At 38.9% G+C, this 19,170-nt stretch overlaps 1 protein-coding gene across 1 annotated transcript in view; it reads left to right on the forward strand.

The window, feature by feature from the left end:
• Positions 1-18,499, forward strand: part of LOC101402801 (uncharacterized) — a 33,547-nt gene extending 15,048 nt beyond the window's left edge. Inside the window, 3 exon segments of the mRNA XM_087432931.1 lie at positions 6,032-6,120; positions 12,401-12,562; positions 17,613-18,499. Coding sequence (XP_087289057.1) covers positions 6,093-6,120; positions 12,401-12,562; positions 17,613-18,499 — 1,077 coding nt within the window. The 5' untranslated portion in view covers positions 6,032-6,092.
• The last annotated feature ends 671 nt before the right edge of the window (positions 18,500-19,170 follow it).

The following is a 19,170-nucleotide window of genomic DNA, read 5'->3' on the forward strand; positions in this document are numbered from 1 at the left end:
GAGAAATGTCTAATCAAGTCTTTTGCCTATTTTTCAATTGGGTTATTTGTCTTTTTGTTATTGAGTTGTAAGTGGTCTTTATATATTCTGAATACTAGACTCTTATCAGATATATGATTTGTAGATATTTTTCCCATTTTTTGGGTTATGTTTTCACTTTTCAGATAGTCTTTTGATGCATAAAAGCTTTTAATTTTTGTGAAGTCCAACTTAACGTGTTTTCTCTTGTTGCTTGTGCTTTTGGTGTAAATCTAAGAATCCTTTGCCAAATCCATGGTCATAAAGGTTTACCAATATGTTTTCTTCTAAGAGTTTTATAATTTTAACTTTTATATCTAGATCTTTGATCCATTTTGAGTTAATTTTTGTATACGATATAAGGGAGAGATCTAGCTTCATTCTTTTGCATGTGGATATCCAGTTATCCCACTACCATTTGTTGAAGAGATTGTTCTTTCCCCATTGAATGATCTTGGCACCATTGTTGAAAATTGATTGGCCATAGATGTGTGGGCTTATTTCTTGTCTCCTTGATGTTATAATTTATTGTAATGCTCTATTCCGTTGATCTATATGTCTATCCTTGTACCAGTACCATGCCGTTTTAATTAATGTGGCTTTGTAGTAAGTTTTGCAATTGAGAAGTGTGAGTACTCCAACTTTGTTCTTATTTTTTATTTATTTATTTTTATTGTGGTAACATTGGTTTATAACATTATATAAATTTCAGGTGTACATCATTTTATTTTGATTTCTGTGTAGATTACATCATGTTCACCACCCAAAGACTGATTAAAATCCATCACCATGCACATGTGCCTAGTCACCCCTTTCACCCACCTCCTCCCCCCTTCCCCTCTGGTAATCACCACTCGAATCTCTGTCTCTATGTGTTTGTTTGTTGTTATTTTTATCTTCTATTTATGAGTGAGATCATATGGTATTTGACTTTCTCCCTCTGACTTATTTTGCTTAGCATAATACCCTCAAGGTCCATCCATGTTGTCACAGATGGCCAGATTTCATCGTTTCTTATGGCTGAGTAGCTTACCACATCTTTATCCATTCGTCCCTTGATGGGCACCTAGGTTGCTTCCAAGTCTTGGCTATTGTGAATAATGCTGCAGTGAACATAGGGGTGCATATGTCTTTACGCATTTGTGTTTTCATGTTCTTTGGATAAATACCCAGCAGTGGAATAGCTGCATCGTATGGTAGTTCTATTCTTTATTTTTTGAGGAATCTCCATACTGTTTTCCATAGTGGCTGCACCAGTTTGCACTCCCACCAGCAGTGTATGAGAGTTCCCTTTTCTCCACATCCTCTGCAACACTTGTTATTTCCTGTCTTGTTAATTATAGCCATTCTGATGGGCGTGAGGTGATATCTCATTGTAGTTTTGATTTGCATTTCCCTGATAATTAGTGATGTTAAACATCTTTTCATGTGCCTGTTGGCCATCTGTATATCTTCTTTGGAGAAGTGTCCATTCAGATATTTTGCCCATTTTTTAATTGGGTTGTTAGTTTTTCTGTTGTTGAGGTGCATGAGTTCTTTATATATTTTGGATTTTAACCCCTTATCAGATATATGGTTTGCAAATATCTTCTCCCAATTGTTAGGTTGTCTTTTCATTTTGTTGATGGTTTCCTTTGCGTGCAGAAGCTTTTCAGTTTGATGTAGTCCCATTTGTTTATTTTTATTTCTGTTTCCCTTGCCCGGTCAGACATGGTACTTGAAAATATGCTGCTAAGACTGATGTTGAAAGGCGTATTGCCTGTGTTTTCTTCTAGAATTTTCATGGTTTCAGGTCTCACATTCAAGTTTTTAATCCATTTTGAGTTAATTTTTGTGCATGGTGTAAGATAATGGTCTACTTTCATTCTTTTGCACGTGGCTGTCCAGTTTTCCTAGCACTATTTTTTTTTTCTTTTGGGAAGATTGGCCTTGTGCTAATATCTGTTGCCGATCTTCTTCTTCTTTTTTTCTTTTTTCTCCCCAAGGACCTGGTACATAGTTGTGTATCATAGTTGTAGAGGCTACTACTGCTTATTGAAGAGACTTTCCTTTCTCCATTGTATGTTCTTGGCTCCCTTGTCGAAAATTATCTGTCCATAGATGTGTGGGTTTATTTCTGGGCTCTTGATTCTGTTCCATTGATCTGTGTCTCTGTTTTTGTGCCAGTACTATGCTGTTTTGTTTCTATAGCTTTGTAGTATATTTTGATATCAGGGAGTGTGATACCTCCAGCTTTGTTCTTTTTTCTCAGGATTCCTTTGGCTATTCTGATTCTTTTGTTGTTCCATATAAATTTTATGATTCTTTGTTCTATTTCTGTGAAAAATGTCATTGAGACTTTGATAGGGATTGCACTGAATCTGTAGATTGCTTTAGGAAGTTTGGACATTTTAACTATGTTAATTCTTCCAATCTAAGAGCACAGAATGTCTTTCCATTTCTTTGTGTCTTCAATTTCTTTCAACAGTGTTTTGTAGTTTTCTGTGTACAGCTCTTTCACCTCTTTGGTTAAATTTATTCCTAGGTATTTTATTCTTTTTGTTGCAGTTGTAAATGGGATTGTATCCTTAATTTCTCTTTCTGCTACTTCGTTGTTAGTGTATAGAAATGCAGCTGATTTTTGTATGTTGATTTTGTATCCTGCAACTTTACCATAGTCATTTATTATTTCTACAGGTTTTTGGTGGATTCTTTGTGGTTTTCTATATATAAAATCATGTCATCAGCAAATAGTGACAGTTTCAGTTCTTCCTTTCCAATTTGGATCCCTTTGTTTCTTTTTCTTGCCTCATTGCTCTGGCTATGACTCCTAATACTATGTTAAATAAGAGTGGTGAAAGTGGGCATCTTTGTCTGGTTCCTGTTCTTGAAGGGATAGCTTTCAGTTTTTCTCCATTGAGAATGATATTAGCTGTGGGTTTATCATATATGGACTTTATTATGTTGCGATACTTTGCTTCTATACGTTTTATTCAGGGTTTTTATCATAAATGGATGCTGTATCTTGTCAAATGCTTTCTCTGCATCTGTTGAGATGATCATGTGATTTTTATTCTTCATTTTATTAATGTGGTGTATCATGTTGATTGATTTGTGGATGTTGAACCATCCTTGCATCTCTGGAATAAATCCCACTTGATCATGGTGTATGATCTTTTTTAATGTATTGTTGCATTTGATTTCCTAGTATTTTGTTGAGGATTTTTGCATTGATGTTCATCAGTGATATTGGCCTGTAATTTTCTTTTTTTGTGTTGCTTGTCTTGGTATCAGGGTAACGTTGGCTTCGTACTTCGTAGAATGAGTTAGGAAGCTTCCCCACCTCTTCAGTTTTTTGGAAGAGTTTGAGAAGCATAGGTATTCAGTCTTCTTCAAACGTTTGGTAGAATTCACCAGGGAAGCCATCTGGTCCTGGACTTTTATTTTTGGGGAGGTTTTTGATTATTGTTTCGATCTGCTTACTGGTACTGGATCTATTCAGAGTCTCTATTTCTTCTTGATTCAGTTTTGGAAGGTTGTATGATTCTAAGAATTTATCCATTTCTTTTAGATTATCCAATTTGTTGGCATATAGCTTTTCATAATATTCTCTTATAATCTTCTGTGTGTCTGAGGTATCCCTTGAAATTTCTCCTCGTTTGTTTCTGATTTTGTTTATTTGAGTCTTCTCCCTTTTTTTCTTGGTGAGTCTAGCTAAAAGTTTGTCAATTTTGTTTGTCTTTTCAAAGAACCTGCTCTTAGTTTCATTGGTATTTTCTCTTGTTTTTTTAGTCTCTATTTCATTTATTTCCCCTCTAATTTTTATTATTTCCTTCCTTCTACTGATTTTGGGCTTTGTTTGTTCTTCTTTTCTGGTTCCATTAGGTGCACTCTTAGATTGTTTATTTCAGATTTTTCTTGTTTGTTGAGGTATGCCTGTATTGCTATAAACTTCTCTCTTAGTACTCCTTTTGTTGTATCCCATAAATTTTGGCATGTTGTATTTTCATTTGTCTCCAGGTATTTTTTGATTTCTCCTTTGATTTCTCCATGGACCCAATAGTTGTTCAGTAGCATTTTGTTTAATCACCACATATTTGTGGCTTTTCCAGTTTTCTAGTTTCATACCATCGTGGTCAGAAAAGATGCTTGGTATTATTTCAGTCTTCTTAAATTTATGGAGACTTGTTTTGTGGCCTAATATGTGCGCTATCCTGGAGAATGTTCCATGTGCATTTGAAAAGAATGTGCATTCTTCGGTTTTTGGATGGAATGTTCTGTATATATCTACTAAGTACGGCTGGTCAAATATGTCATTTAAGGTCAATGTTTCTTTATTGATACTCTGTTTGGATGATCTATACATTGATATAAGTGGAGTGTTCAAGTCCCCTACTATTATTGTGTTACTGTCTATTTCTCCTTTTATATCTGTTAATAAATGCTTTACGTATTTAGGTGCTGCTATGTTGGGTGCCTAGATATTTACAAGTGTTATCTCCTCTTGTTGGATTGTTCCCTTGATCGTTATGGAGTGCCCTTCTTTGTCTCTTGTTGCAGTTTTTATTTTAAAGTTTATTTTGTCTGAGATAACTATTGCTACTCCAGCTTTCTTTTCACTGCCATTTGCATGGAGTATCTCTTTCCATCCGTTCACTTTCAGTTTGTGTGTGTCTTTAGGTCTGAAGATTGTCTCTTGTATTCAGCTTATAAATGGGTCATGCTCTTTTGTCCAGTCAGCCACCCTGTGCCTTTTGATTGGAGGATTTAGTCCACTGACATTTAAAGTAGCTATTGATAAGAATGTACTTATTGCCATTTTGTTACTTTTTTCTTTTAGTAGTTCTTCTCTGTTCCTTTCTTCTTCTCTTGCTCTCTTCCCTTGTGGTTTGATGGCTTTCTTTAGTATTATGTTTGAGTTCCTTTCTCTTAATTTGTTGTGTATTTATTATAGGTTTCTGGTTTTTGACTACCATGAGGTTCATATATAATAATGTATGTTATAGCAATCTATATTAAGTTGATGGTCTCTTTAGTTTGATCTCTTTCTAAAAGCTCTACTCTTTTATTCCCCTCCTCCCACATTTTAGGTTTTTGATATCCTATCTAAACTCTTTTTGTGCCTGTGTATCCGTTACCCTCTTATCATGGAAATAGATAATTTTAGTACTTTTGTCTTTTGACCTTCATATTAGCTTCGTAGGTGGTTGATCTGCTACCTTTGCTGTTTAGTTGCCTTTACCTGTGATTTATTTTATTTATTAATTTTTTGGATAATTTTCTTATTCCTATTTGTGGTCTTCTCTTTCCCACTTACATAAGTCACTTTAGCATTTCCTGTAAGGCTGGTTTCTTGGTGATAAACTCCTTTAGTTTTTGCTTGTCTGGGAAACTCTTTACCTCTCCTTCCATTCTGAATGATAACCTTGCTGGGTAGAGTATTCTTGGCTATAGATTTTTTCTTTTCAGCACTTTAAATATATTGTGTCACTCCCTTCTAGCCTGTAAGGTTTCTGCTGAGAAGTCAGCTGATAGCCTTATGGGGTTTCCTTTGTATGTAACTTGTTGCCATTGCCTTGCAGCTTTTAGGATTCTCTCTTTATCTTTAATTCTTGACATTTTAATTATAATGTGTCTTGGTGTGGGCTTCTTTGGGTTTATGTTGTTTGGTGGTCTCTGTGCTTCCTGTACCTTGATGTCCATTTCCTTCCTTAGGTTAGGAAAGTTTTCAGCTATTATTTCTTCAAATAGATTCTCTGCCCCTTTGTCTCTCTTTTCTCCTTCTGGGATACCCATCACACGATGTTAGTGCACTTGATGTTGTCCCAGAGGTCCCTTAGACTGTCCTCATTCTTTTTGATTCTTTTTTCTTTTATCTGTTCAGCTTAGGTGATTTCCTGTAATCTTTCGTCCAGCGTACTGATCCGTTCTTCTGTATCATCTACTCTGCTAGTGAGTCCTTCTAGTGAATTTTTCATTTCCAGTATTGTGTTTTTCATTTCTAATTGGTTTTTTTTTTTTTTATATTTTCCAGTTCTTTGTTGAAGTTCTGACTGAGTTCATCCATTCTTCTCCCAAGATCAGTGAGCATCCTTATGACTCTGTGTTTGAACTCTTTGTCAGGTAGGTTGTTTATCTCTGTTTTGTTTGTTTTTTTTCTGTTTTTGTCCTGTTCCCTTATTTGGAACGTATTCCTTTGTCTCCTCGCTTTGCCTCTTTCTCTGTGCTTGTGTCTATGTATTAGGTAGATCAGCTACGTCTCCCAGTGTTGGAGAGGCGGCCTTATGTAAGTGATGCCTAGAGGCCCAGCAGTGTGCTTCCCTCTCATCGCCAGTTCCAAATGTTCCAGCCCTGTGTGCACTATGTGTGTCCTTCTATAATGGCAGCATTGCTTTTACTGCAGGTGTCCGGGGAGGCTAGGCTGTCCCCCTGTCCTGCTGGTTGTAATGCTCAGCCGCATGTGGCTGCTATGGTCCCTTCGGTTGCTTTATTGGGCATGGAGAGCCCCAGCACAGTTGCCTCCAAGGTCTAATAGCACATTCCTTTTGGAGTTTTTCTGTTAAGTGCATAGGCCCCTACCGTGGCTGGTTGCTAGGCTCAGGGGCTTACAATTGCTATAGGCCTCCAGCCTGGAAGGCTGTTTTCAGCTCTCTCAGGATTGCAGCTATGTTGGACCAGCCCCAGGCATGTGAGCACCCAATTGTCTCAAGCTTTGGAAGGTGGGGCCAATCCCCTATGTGGCTGTTTGAGAAGCACAAGTCTTCTGCAGCTGACAAGCCCCACTGCCCGCAGGCCCACACACCCCGTCAACATAGTCCTGCCATGTGCACATGCCCCAGCTCACTGAAGCAGATCCATTCACCACACTGCAGAGGCCCCACACACTCCACCAACGCAGGCCTGCCCCTCGTGCACGCCCTGCCCCACAGAGGCAGACCCACTTGCGTGTCTGCAGAAGTTCCAGGCACCCCATCTGTGCGGGCCCATAAGTTGCCCGAGGGCTTGCTCTTGGGTGGGGCCATTCCCTAGGGCAGGCTGCCTGCCCTGGCTAAGCTGCATTAAATCAGTGCTCTAGTAGGTGGGGCAGACCCCTGCGCCAAAAGGCCAGGGGAAGTGCTCCAATGGCATCTGCCAGTGTCTGTGTCAGCACACCTGTACTAGGTCACAATAATGGCTGCCGCCAATGTCTCAGACCCTGGGGAGGTGGTCCCAGCCTGGAGGGGGTCTCACTTCTCACCGAGATGTGCTCAGAGCCTATCAAGTGAGTCTCTTTTCACCAAAGGACTGTGCACCTTTCTTTCTGGTGATTTTAGGTTGCTTTCCAAAATGGGTGAATTTGTGTGTGGGCCCTTTAAGAGCAGGCTTTTTTCCCCCTTATATCTGATAGCTTTTCTATCAGAAGCGGGATATTCCCCGTTGTTGTTAATAGGCGGCAAAGCCGGAAATTATGACACTTGTCTCGATTGTGCTGGGTCCAAAAGCTTCTTATAGTAGTAACGCTCCCCTGCTCAGATCCCCTACTCCTCCAGGAAAAGCTTTGTACCTTAAGATTGCTCCTGGCTGGCCATGAAGCCCCGCAGCTAGGAGGTGGCTTTTTTCTCTACAGAAAGGAATTTCTGCCTCTTCCATCTCAGTCAGCACTGTCCGTTGTTGTGGGGGATCTTTTTCAGTTCTCTCTTAGGGGTAATTGTTCCAAGAGTAGTTGTAAATTTGTCATGTCTGTGGGAGGAGGTGAGTTCAGAGTCCACCTATGCTGCCATCTTGACACCGTCCTCTTATTTTCAATATTATTTTAGCTCTTCTGTATCCATTGCAATTTCATATGAATTTTAGAATCAGCTTGTTCATTTCTGCAAAAAAGGCATATTTAGAATTTTGATAAGGATTGCATTGAATGTGTAGATCCCTTTGAGGGAGTATTGCTATCTTAACAATATTAAGTCTTCCAATCCATGAACACAGGATATCTTTTCATTTATTTAGATATTTAGTTTCTTTCACCAATGTTTTGTAGTTTCCAGTGTACAAGTCTTATACCATTTTGGTTAAATTTACTCCTAAATATCTTATTTGTTTGATGTTATCATAAATATAATTCTTAATTTAATTTTTGGATTATTCGTTGCTAGTATATAGAAAGACAGTTGGTTTTTGTTTGTTGGTCTTGTGTGTATCCTGCAACTTTGCTGAATTTATTAGCTCTTATAGTTTTTATTTTGGATTCTTTAGGATTTTCTATATATAAGATCATGTCATCTGTAAATAGAGATAGTTTTACTTTTTCCTTTCCTATCTGAATCCCTTTTATTATTATTTTTTCTTGCTAAATTGCCCTGTCTAGAACTTCCATTACAGCGTCCAAACAGAAGTGGTGAGAGCAGACATTTTTGTCTTGTTCCTGAGGTAAGGGAGAAAGCTTTCAATCTTTTGCCATTAGTATGATATTGACTGTGGATTTTTCCTAGATTTTCTTTACCATGTTGAGGAAGTTCTGTTCTATTCCCAGTTTGTTCAGTGTTTTTATCATAAAAGGACGTTGGATTTTGTCGGATACTTTTTCTGTATCAGTTGAGATGATCATGGTGTTTCCCCCTTATTCTATTAATACAGCATATTACATTGATTGATTTTTTTTTTTAACATTGAACCACCTTTTTAATTCCTGAGAGAAATCCCATGTAGTCATGGTATATAATCCTTTGCTGCTGAATTGGGTTTGTTAGTATTTTGTTGAGGATTTTGCATCTATGTTTATAGGGGATATTGGTGTATAGTTTTCTTGTGATGTCTTTGTGTGACTTTAGTGTCAGAGTAATGTTGACCTATTATAATGAGTTAGGAAGTGTTCTTTTCTCTGATTTTTGGAAGAGGTTGGGAAGGATTGGTGTTAATTCTTCTTTGTTTGGCATAATTTACCAGTGAAGTCATCTGGTCTTAAGCTGACCTTTGTTGGAAGTTTGTTGCTTAGTGAGTCAATATCTTATAATGAGTCTATTCTTATTTTCTATTTCTTCTTAAGTCAGTTTGGTAGTTTGTTTCTTTCTAGAAATTTTTGAAATTTTATTTAGATTATGTAATTTGTTGGCACACAATTATTCATAGTATTTACTTATAATGTCTCCATTTCCTTTTCTGATTTTAGTGATTTGAGTCTTCTCTCTCTTTTTCTTGGTCTGTCTAGCTAATGGTTTGTCAATTTTGTTATCTATTCAGAGAACCAACTTTTGGTTTCATTGATTCTCTCCATTGTTTTTTATTCTCAATTTCATTTATCTCTGCTCCATTTCTTGTTATTTCCTTCCTTCTTCTGGCTTTGGGTTTAGTTTGCTCTTCTTTTTCTAAATGCTTAAGGTGGTTGTTGATTTGAGATCTTTTTTTAGTTTTGGTGTTCACAGCTATAAATTTCCCTCTTGATTACTGCTTTTGCTGCCTTTCATAAATTTTCGTATGTTGTGTTTTCATTTTCGTTTGTCTTGGGTACAGGCATACCTCATTTTATTGTGCTTTGCTTTATCATGCTTCACAGATACTGAATTTTTTAGAAGACTCTCCACCAGCAAAAAGATTATGAGGTGCTTGAAGGCTCAGATGATGGTTAGCATTTTTTAGCAGTAAAGTATTTTTAAATTAAGGTATGTACATTGTTTTTTTAGACATAATGCTATTGCACACTTAATAGGCCGCAGTATAGTGTGAACATAACTTTTATATGCACTGGGAAACCCAAAAATTCGTGTGACTCACTTTATTGTGATATTTGCTTTATTATGGCCATCTGGAACTGAAACTGCAGTATCTCTGGGGTGTGCCTGTATTTTTTAATTTCCCTTTTGACTTCTTTCACCCATCAGTTGTATAAGAATGTGTTGTTTAATTTCCACATATCTATGATTTTTCTAGCTTTCATTCTTTTTTTTCTTTTCTAGTTTCATTCCATTGTGGTGGGAGAAGATACTTTGTGTTATTTGATCTTTTTAAACTTTTTGAGAATTGTTTTATGGTCTAATGTGGTTTATCCTGGAGAATGTTCCATGTGCACTTTAAAAGAATATATATTCTACTATTGTTTGGTGGAGTGTTTTGTATGTCTGTTAGATTTAGTTGGTTTATAGTGTTGTTCAAGTTCTCTGTTTCCTTATTGATCTTCTGTCTAGATGTGCTATCCATTGTTGAAGTGAGGTATTAAAAGTTTCCAACTGTATTGTAGACCTGTGTATTTCTCTTTTCAATTCTGTCAGTGTATGATTCATTCGTTTTGGGAGCTCTGTCATTGGGTGTGCATGTGTTTATAATTGTTATATCTTCTTGATGAATTGACTCTTTTATCATTATAAAATGTCCTTCTTTGTCTCTTGTAAGAAATTTTGACTTAAAATTTGATATTAGTATAGGCACCCCAGCTCTCTTTTTGTTACTATTTTCATGGAATATCTTTTTCTATCCATTCACTTTTAACCTCGTTGCATCTTTGGGTCTAAAATGAGTGTCTTGTAAGTAGCATGTAGTTGGATCATGTTTTTTGTTTGTTCATTTTATCCATTCTGCTAAGTATGTCTTTTAATTGATGAGTTTAATTGATTACATTTAAATTGATTCAGATAAATGAAGGACTTCTGCCATTGAGTTCTTTGTTTTCTGTATGTCTTATATCTTTTTTGTCCTTAAATTCCTCCATTACTGCCTTCTTTTATTTTAGATACATGTTTTCTTATGTACCATTTTGAATCCCTTTTCATTTCTTTTACTATATATTTTTAAGTTATTTTCTTAGTGGTTGCCATGGGGATTACAGGTAACATTTTAATTTATAACAGTCTAGTTTGAATTATTACTAAATTAATATCAATAATGTACAGAAACTCTGCTTCTGTATAGCTCTGTCCTCCCTTATGTTGTTAATGTCATAAATTACACTTTTATACATTGTGTGCCTATCAATATTGACTTATAATTATTGTTGTATATTCTTTAAAATGTATAGGAAAAAAAGAGGAGTTAGTGACCAAAAACACATTAATGCTGACTTTTATATTTACCTATGTAGTTCCCTTTACCAGTGTTCTTTATTTCTTCCTTTGGATTTGAGTTACTGTCTAGCATACTTTCACTTCATCTTGAAGGATTCCCTGTAGCATTTCTTGTTGGGCACATCCATTAGTGATGGAGTGACTACATGTTCCCTTTCCCCTTCTGCTCCTGTGGATAAGGGCCCCTAGTCAAACAATCCTTATCAAAAGGACCAGGACAGTTCCTGCTTATCTGTGAGTGGTGCATTACAGTTCCCTGCCAGCCCTTGGAATTGTTCAAACAAGCAGTCACATCCTCCGTTGGGATCCAGCGGGCATCCCATTCTCTTGGTAGTTCAAAACATGCCTCCCACAGCCCCTGGTTGTTCACTCTGTTCCCAAGTGCAACACCCATCTGGCCTTGCCTGGCGTGTTGTCCTTTCACAGGCTTTGCATATATGTGACTAATAAACTGCCATTGATCTCATCTATTCAGTGTTAAGTGTATTCAGCTATCCCATAACCCTAGGGCAGGAATCTCTGCCTCGCAAATGTGGCAAAGCAGAGGTGATTAAAACAACTGGCATCGTGAACAGGGTAGCTCAGTAAGGACCAAAGACACCTGGTCAGCTTTAATTAACTGTTCTATGATAACAGTGAAGGTTGCCTGGGACTGAACTACCAATTGCTGGTGGGCTTGTTCTTCGATCTGCACGGCACTGTGTTGTCTTCGTTGGTTGTTATTATCTTTTCCCAATCTAAAAGGCTCTTGTCTCCAACATGAGAATTGCTGTTATTCGACTTTACCATTGCTCCTGTGCTGTTGGGTTTGGCATGTGGTCTCTGAGACTCCCTCTTAGAAAGGCAGCAATAACACAGCACCTTAACCAGTTAGTGCTTGAGTTTGGCTTACCAAAAGTAGGGCTATATCTCTCTACTGTGTCTAGTCTAGTGACTGTCATTGGCTGGTTGGGGACACCATGCAGATATTGTTTATGATTTTGCATCCCCGGGATGGGTCTGGTCCTTTGTGAGGTTTGTGGAAAGGAAGGAGACCACCACTCCAGGGAGAATAAAATGGCACCCTGATTGCCTACCCAGACTTCTTGTTGTTCAGGCTAGAGTAGTGGCCTTGCCACATTTCCTGTGCTGCTGCTTTCCATGCTGCATGTTGTGCATGCTCTCCTGATCCCCAAGGGTATCAGGTGCATATTCACGGTCCCTGTGGCCAAGGGGCTGATGAAGAAAGAAAATGGGAAGGAGCATTTGGTACTAGTCCAAACACTCGAAGAGGTAACACAATTGCTCTCCCCAAGCAAAACCCCTAGGCAGTGCACTTGGGCTTTGCTTAGCATGTTGCTTACCAACATGCTAAAGGACTACTTTTGTGATCATAGGGCTTATTGGCCCCCACCTGGGCCATAGACAAAATGACCTTCCTGGATGGACCTTGACCATGGAGAGATTGACTGGCCCTCCCTGTTGGAAGAGGCAGCTGCCTACAAGTGGATCACCAGACTCCAGAACCTTTCCCTGTAACCACTCAGCAGGTCTGCATGGTGAGCAGACAGAGAGTGAAACTGAAAATTGCAGCTTTATTTGGCTAGAAACCCAAAATATTCTTAGAGAATTTGTACAGTGAGAAAAAAAAAGAAGCCCATGTGGTGGAAAAGACTGGACTGTAGCAGAGGATGGTTTCACTCCATTTACCTCTGGGCTCTGGGCCCAGCGTGTTTCCACTGCATTACTCTGCTGCCTGTGCCTCTGTCACAACAAAAATCTTGATCTTCAGAGTCATAGGGAAAAAAACTGCCACATGGCACCCTGTGGCACAGAGAGGGGATTATTTCAAACCTGACTTAAGCCTGGGGTCCTTAAACCATATAAAGCAATCATTGAGGGAGGCCTCTAACCCTGCTGATAGTGATTGGAGGCTCTCTAGAGTAAGAAATTTATAATGGACACGGGGAGAAAACAACCACAAAAAACCCTAAAGCAAAGATCCAGAATTTAACCCAATTGGAAATTCATAATTTGCTAAAAGAATTTATATAATAAAAAGATAAAAGGGTGCTGATTGGCTTTTGTGCCTCTACAATATAGATTCTGAATTAACTTGAACATCTGCTGAAATGCCCTAGTTGGTAAACCTTGATGACCTTAATCAATAGTAGGGCTCAAATTATACTTATATCTGAAGATTCCACTAAATTTAAACATGGTACTTTGTATAATATTGGAGTTACTGAATGTAAAATAGAGGCCAAATAGGTATGCTTCACTTTAACCCTCAGAACTATTGGCTTGCCATGTGAGGGTATTATGCAAAATGAAATAAGTCAGAGGGAGAAGGTCAAATACCGTATGATTTCCCTCATTAAGTAGTAGATAATAACAACAATAAACAACACATAGAGACAGAGGTTGGATTGGTGGTTACCAGAGGGGAAGCGGGGAGGGAGGAGGTCAAAAGGGATAATTCGGCACATGTGTGTGGTGATGGGTTCTAATTAGTATTTGGGTGGTGAACGTGATGTAATCTATGCAGAAATAGAAGTAAAATGATGTACACCTGAAATTTATACAATGTTATAAACCAAGGTTACTGCAATAAAAAGTTAAAAAAAATTAATTAATGATATTTTATCAATAGAATATGATTTCTAATAGCTACCTTCCTCGTGTTTATAGTTTTTACCCATTTAGGAGTGAAAATAAATTAACATGGTTAACAGAAAAAAAAAAAAAAAAAGAACTATTGGCTTGCCTAAATTCCCCATGGTCATAGTACCCATTGTCTTGAAATATCCCATAGTGGGCATGGATGCTCTGAATCAATGAGTAATAAAATTAAATCAGTCTTTGGCGCTTACAACTTGGCTTGACAAAATGGGACCCCGTGGACCCCCCCCAATTAAAATGGTTAATGGAGCCAATGTAAATGAAAGCAGGGCCTTTAAGAACTGAAATTTCTTCTGTAAAACATAAACTGAAGGAGTGATTCTCACCACTGCATCTCCATTTAACAACCCAAGTTGGCCTCTTCTTAAACCTGGAAAGAGGAGCCGGTGGCATGGTGGTTAAGTTTGCGTGCTCTACTTCGGCGGCCTGGGGTTTGCAGGTTCGGATCCTGGGTGCAGACCTGCACACTGCTCATCAAGCCATGCTGTGATGGCATCCTACGTACAAAATAGAGGAAGATTGGCAACAGATGTTAGCTCAGGGCCACTATTCCTCACTCACACACACAAAATACTTGGAAAGAATGAAGGGTGCCTCGTGGTGGATTACTGAAACCTTAATGCCCTGGTCCCACCCCTGGAGGCCACCATACCCAATATCCAATGTTATTGAAATTACTGACTTTATCCAATCAGCAACTGGTAAATAATTTGCTATTGTGTATTTCGCTAATATGTTCTGTTCAGTGCCTATTTCAACAGCCTCTCAGCTGTAGTTTGCCTTCACTTCCGAAGGGACACAGTACACCTCTACCAAGCTATCCATGGGATACCTCAGTAGCCTTGTTGTCACGCAAATCTTTGTAGGTAAGATCTTAACTGCATCCAGATTTCTCCAAGAGCACAGGTATGACATTACGTTGATGACACCCTTCTCTGGGAAGATACATTTGACATACTCCTTAATTAAGGACATGCAAATATGGGAAAAGGGCTCGCAAAAAGGCCACCACACACAGTGCAAGACCCTGCCACCTCTGTTAAATTCTTGAAAATTACTTAGTAAACTAAGGGCCATTCCATCCTGACACTGTCAAGAAACAACTATCGACCTTCCTCGTACCTGCTATGTTAACGTTGTTAAATCCAGAATCTTTTAGTAGTCTTTGGGATCTGGAGGCAATGTATTCCTGATTTACTTAATTTCACTGATGCTATTACTTGCAAATCAGCCCACTTTGAGTGCAGTTCCCTTCAACAAAAGGCTCCAGAATCTGTCCAAAATGGAATACAATGGGCATCCCATTAGTGCCCTCAGAGACTCCTTTACTACAGGGACTTTGGCAACCTCCTCTCATGTCTTGTGATGGCCATAAATTGCCCATGAGCTTCTGATGCAAGAAGTGCCTTCTTTGGCATTGCACCATATACCATTAGAGCAGCAATTGCTGGCCACGTACTGGGTTCTCTGGGAAGTAGAGGCTCTTATAGGTCCTGAGCTTGTGACCCTCCAAACCCAGCTGCCCATTATGCCTTGTGTCGTGGAAGCAGTGCCCCACAAGCTCAATACACCCTAGTAAGGCCTCCCTGATGCAGGATGGGGCCAAACCTGAGCCCTCTGGCATACCCCACCTGCAGGAAGGGGATGGCTTTCACTGTCCTTGGTCTCTTGCCAGATGCCATGATATGGAGAAGTCACCCCTCTCCCAGACTCCTTGGCTACCTGGGGAGGCCCTTGAGATTAAATGAGTGAACAGAAATGGGTGTTTCTAGATTTTTGAATGACATTGTCACCATTATATATAATGGAGCTCAGTGGAATGTTGCTGCTTTCCACCCTTTAACCAGGATGTTCCTGATCAAACACAGGACATGAGGGGTCAGCATAAGTGACCAAACTTCAGGCGGTCATCCTAGCACTGGATGCCCTGGCCAGCAAGTGGCTCCGTCTGTACATTTTTACAAACTCATTGGCCCATTTTCCTTTGGGGTAATGACCTCCGGGAATCTCTTGCCTCACAGATACCCAAAATATAAATCAGTAACAGACATCTCTACATTGATCTAAGGCCACAACACAAGGCCTCACCAGGACACACCTTACTGACCAGATATTACTGATAGTGACCAAGGCACTTCTCAGAATACATTTTGCTGAGCTTTTGAAAAGGCATTCAGTGGAACTTCCATCTCCATTATAGGACCTAGGCAACTGGTTTAATTGGGAGGTATTATGGGCTCTTCAAAGACCTCTGACTGTAGCTACAAAGTAGCAAATGGACCCCCTGCTGAGTGTCACTATTGCCACAAGCTTTGGTTAGATTAAATTTATGCCCCCTGGTTACACGTATTCCTTACATCAATGCCATACAGGTTTCTTGATTGTCTTGATTGGCTGTAAAGGAGGATACCTCTAAAGTTCATGTTTTTGATGACTACTTCACCATATGACCCTTTCCCTCCTGGTCAAGGGCCTACTTCGCTTCCTAGGGAGGCACTTCTAGTCCCTATAAGTCTTAGTCATCACCAAGGTTTAAATTGATGTCAATTTAACCTCCTTTAAGTGCTTATTTACATCTTGTCTGCCATGCCAGACCTCTATACTCTGTGCTTTGAGTGAAGCCTGGCACCTAATTGGCCCATAATAACATAATATCTGTTAGATGGATGGATGGTGTTTTCCAGGACTCTTTCTTCTCCTTCTATGCATCCTTAAAAATTCTCTCATGTATCTTCTGTTCTCCCTTAAAGTGATTCTCAATGCCGTACAGATTCACGAGACTTGAACCTTGTGACTCTCAAGTTATATCACTATCTCATTGGTCCCATTTGCTCTAGAGCCTCCTATAGTAAATCCCTCTTGGATTGTGATCCTTACTTTCTCAATATAGCAAAAGCTAAAATGTAAAATTATATATCACAGGTCTTATATTCTCACTTCCCATTCATTTATTATTTTCTTTATTCACTTGGTCTACTATAACTGACAAAAATGAGATCCCTTTAAGTCCTCCAGCTCTATCATACTCTTAACGTTCTCTTGCAGTTCCTGTTTCACCTTTTTAAATTGTCTTCTAAATATCCTCATATTCTTACTTTCCACTGATATCACCCACCAAGCAGATCCATATACTTATGTTCATGCTTTGATGAATTAGACTTTTTTAAATTTAAAAAATTTAGCTTGGTAAATTTACCTTGTTACTAGCCTGATGTTACTAGCCCTTGTAGCTAGGCTTATCTTAAGCCTATGATTGCCTCCTATTATCTAACACCTGAAATGTAAATTCTTCTTTAATGAGCATCAAATATTACCATGTATTACCTAATTTTTCTCTCTTGCCCAAAATTCTGGCTCAACTCCATTTGATAAAGTCTCCTAGATGTCTCTCTTTTTTTTTTTTTTTGTGAGGAAGATCAGCCCTGAGCTAACACCGATGCTAATCCTCCTCTTTTTGCTGAGGAAGACCGGCTCTCAGCTAACATCTATTGCCAATCCTCCTCCTTTTTTTCCCCCAAAGCCCCAGTAGATAGTTGTATGTCATAGTTGCACATTTTTCTAGTTGCTGTACATGGGACGCGACCTCAGCATGGCCAGAGAAGCGGTACGTCGGTGCGCACCCAGGATCCAAACCCGGGCCGCCAGCAGCGGAGCGCGCGTACCTAACCACCAAGCCACGGGGCCGGCCCGAAGGTCACATTTCTAAAGTGCCAAATTACTGTGTTTTTATTGGAAGATTACTCTTCTCTTTTCCACTACTGCAAGTTATTTGTTTTGTCCAATCCTATGGGAGCGAGATAAGTATGCCCTTGGGATTACTTTCAGACCAGAAGACTGGGCTATGCTAGGGCATTTTTACATTACATCCCATTTCCAGATGAAATGTGTTAATATTTATAAAGTATGATAAATCATTCTCATTTCTAGAATTCTGGGAGGTTGATGACCTGATGGAGAAGAGCCTGGAAAACCAAGACCAGCATTTGTGGAAAGTTGATTTTGTCAACAATAAAACACTGACTAAGGAGAGAAATGGTGTATTAGGAAAAATATTTAATGTGGACACAAACCCTGTTCCAGTGAGAAAAGTACCTGATAAATATGAATCACATGTAATGAATTTGAATTATATTTCAGAATTAATTATTAGTAATAGAAACTCCTTTGTAAGGAAGTTTGATAAATTTAATGCATATAGGAAATTGCTTCTCTGTACAAAGTATGAGAATTCTCATGCCAGAGATAAACCTTTTAAATATGATAGAAATGGGAAAGCCATCAGTCAAAGTGAAGACCTATTTCAACATCAGGATATTCAAACTCAGAAGCAATATTTTTAATATAATGAATGTGGGAAAGCCTTCTGTGAGGAGGAAGCCTTCATTACCCATAAGAGAGCATGCTCATGGGAGAAGCCCTGTGGATATAATGAACATATGAAAACCTTTTCTGATGTTTCAAACCTTCTTGTCCTTCAGAGAACTCTCACAAGGGAGAACCACTGTGACTTTAATAACTGTGGGAGGAGGTCTGTTGGTGAGAGGTCAACTCTAAGTAAACACCATAGAGTTGTCATGGGGAAGAAATACTATGAGTGTGGGAATAATTTTGGCAACAAGTCACTCTCCACTAACATTGAGAGAACTCACAATGGAGAAACAACCTTTGAATGTAATGAGGGAGGGGGAATATTCAAGAAACCAAATCTCTCTCAACATGAGCAAACATACACAGAAAAGAAAACTTTTGAAAATAGTATGGGAGATCCTTTTGGCATATGTCAGTTCTTCCTAAACATCAGCAAACATGCATAGGAGAAAAACTCTATGAATGTAGTGAGTGTGGAAAAACGCTCAGCCACAAGTCATGTCTCATAATGCATAATAGGATACACAGAGGGGAGAAACTTTATGAATGTACTGATTGTGGGAAAACTTTCACAAATAGGTCACGCCTCACAGTTCATCAGAGGTTACACACAGGGCAGAAACCCTATGAATGCATTGACTGTAGAAAAGCCTTTAGATATAGGTCAGGCCTCACAGTACATCAGAGAACACACACAGGGGAGAAACCCTATGAATGTAATGAATGTGGAAAAAAATTCTGTGAGAAGTCAAGTCTTCATGTACATCAGAGAACACACACAGGGGAGAAACCCTATGAGTGTAATGAATGTGGAAAAACTTTTCTCTACAATTCATTCCTGGTGGTACATCAAAGGATACACACAGGTGTAAGACCCTATGAATGTAATGAATGTGGGAAAACCTTCTCCCAAAAGCCAGATTTTGTTAATCATCGGAGAACTCATACTGGGGAGAAACCCTATGAATGTAATGAATGTGGGAAATCCTTCTCTGTAAAGTCAAAACTTAGTGTTCATCGGAGAGCTCACACAGGGGAAAAACCAAATGAATGTAGTGAATGTGGAAAAACCTTCTTCCAGAAGTCATCTCTCATAGTACATCAGAGAATACACACA

This window comes from Ceratotherium simum, chromosome 6, assembly GCF_057802395.1.
Source record: "Ceratotherium simum simum isolate JZ-2026a chromosome 6, ASM5780239v1, whole genome shotgun sequence".
NCBI classification, from domain to species: domain Eukaryota; kingdom Metazoa; phylum Chordata; class Mammalia; order Perissodactyla; family Rhinocerotidae; genus Ceratotherium; species Ceratotherium simum.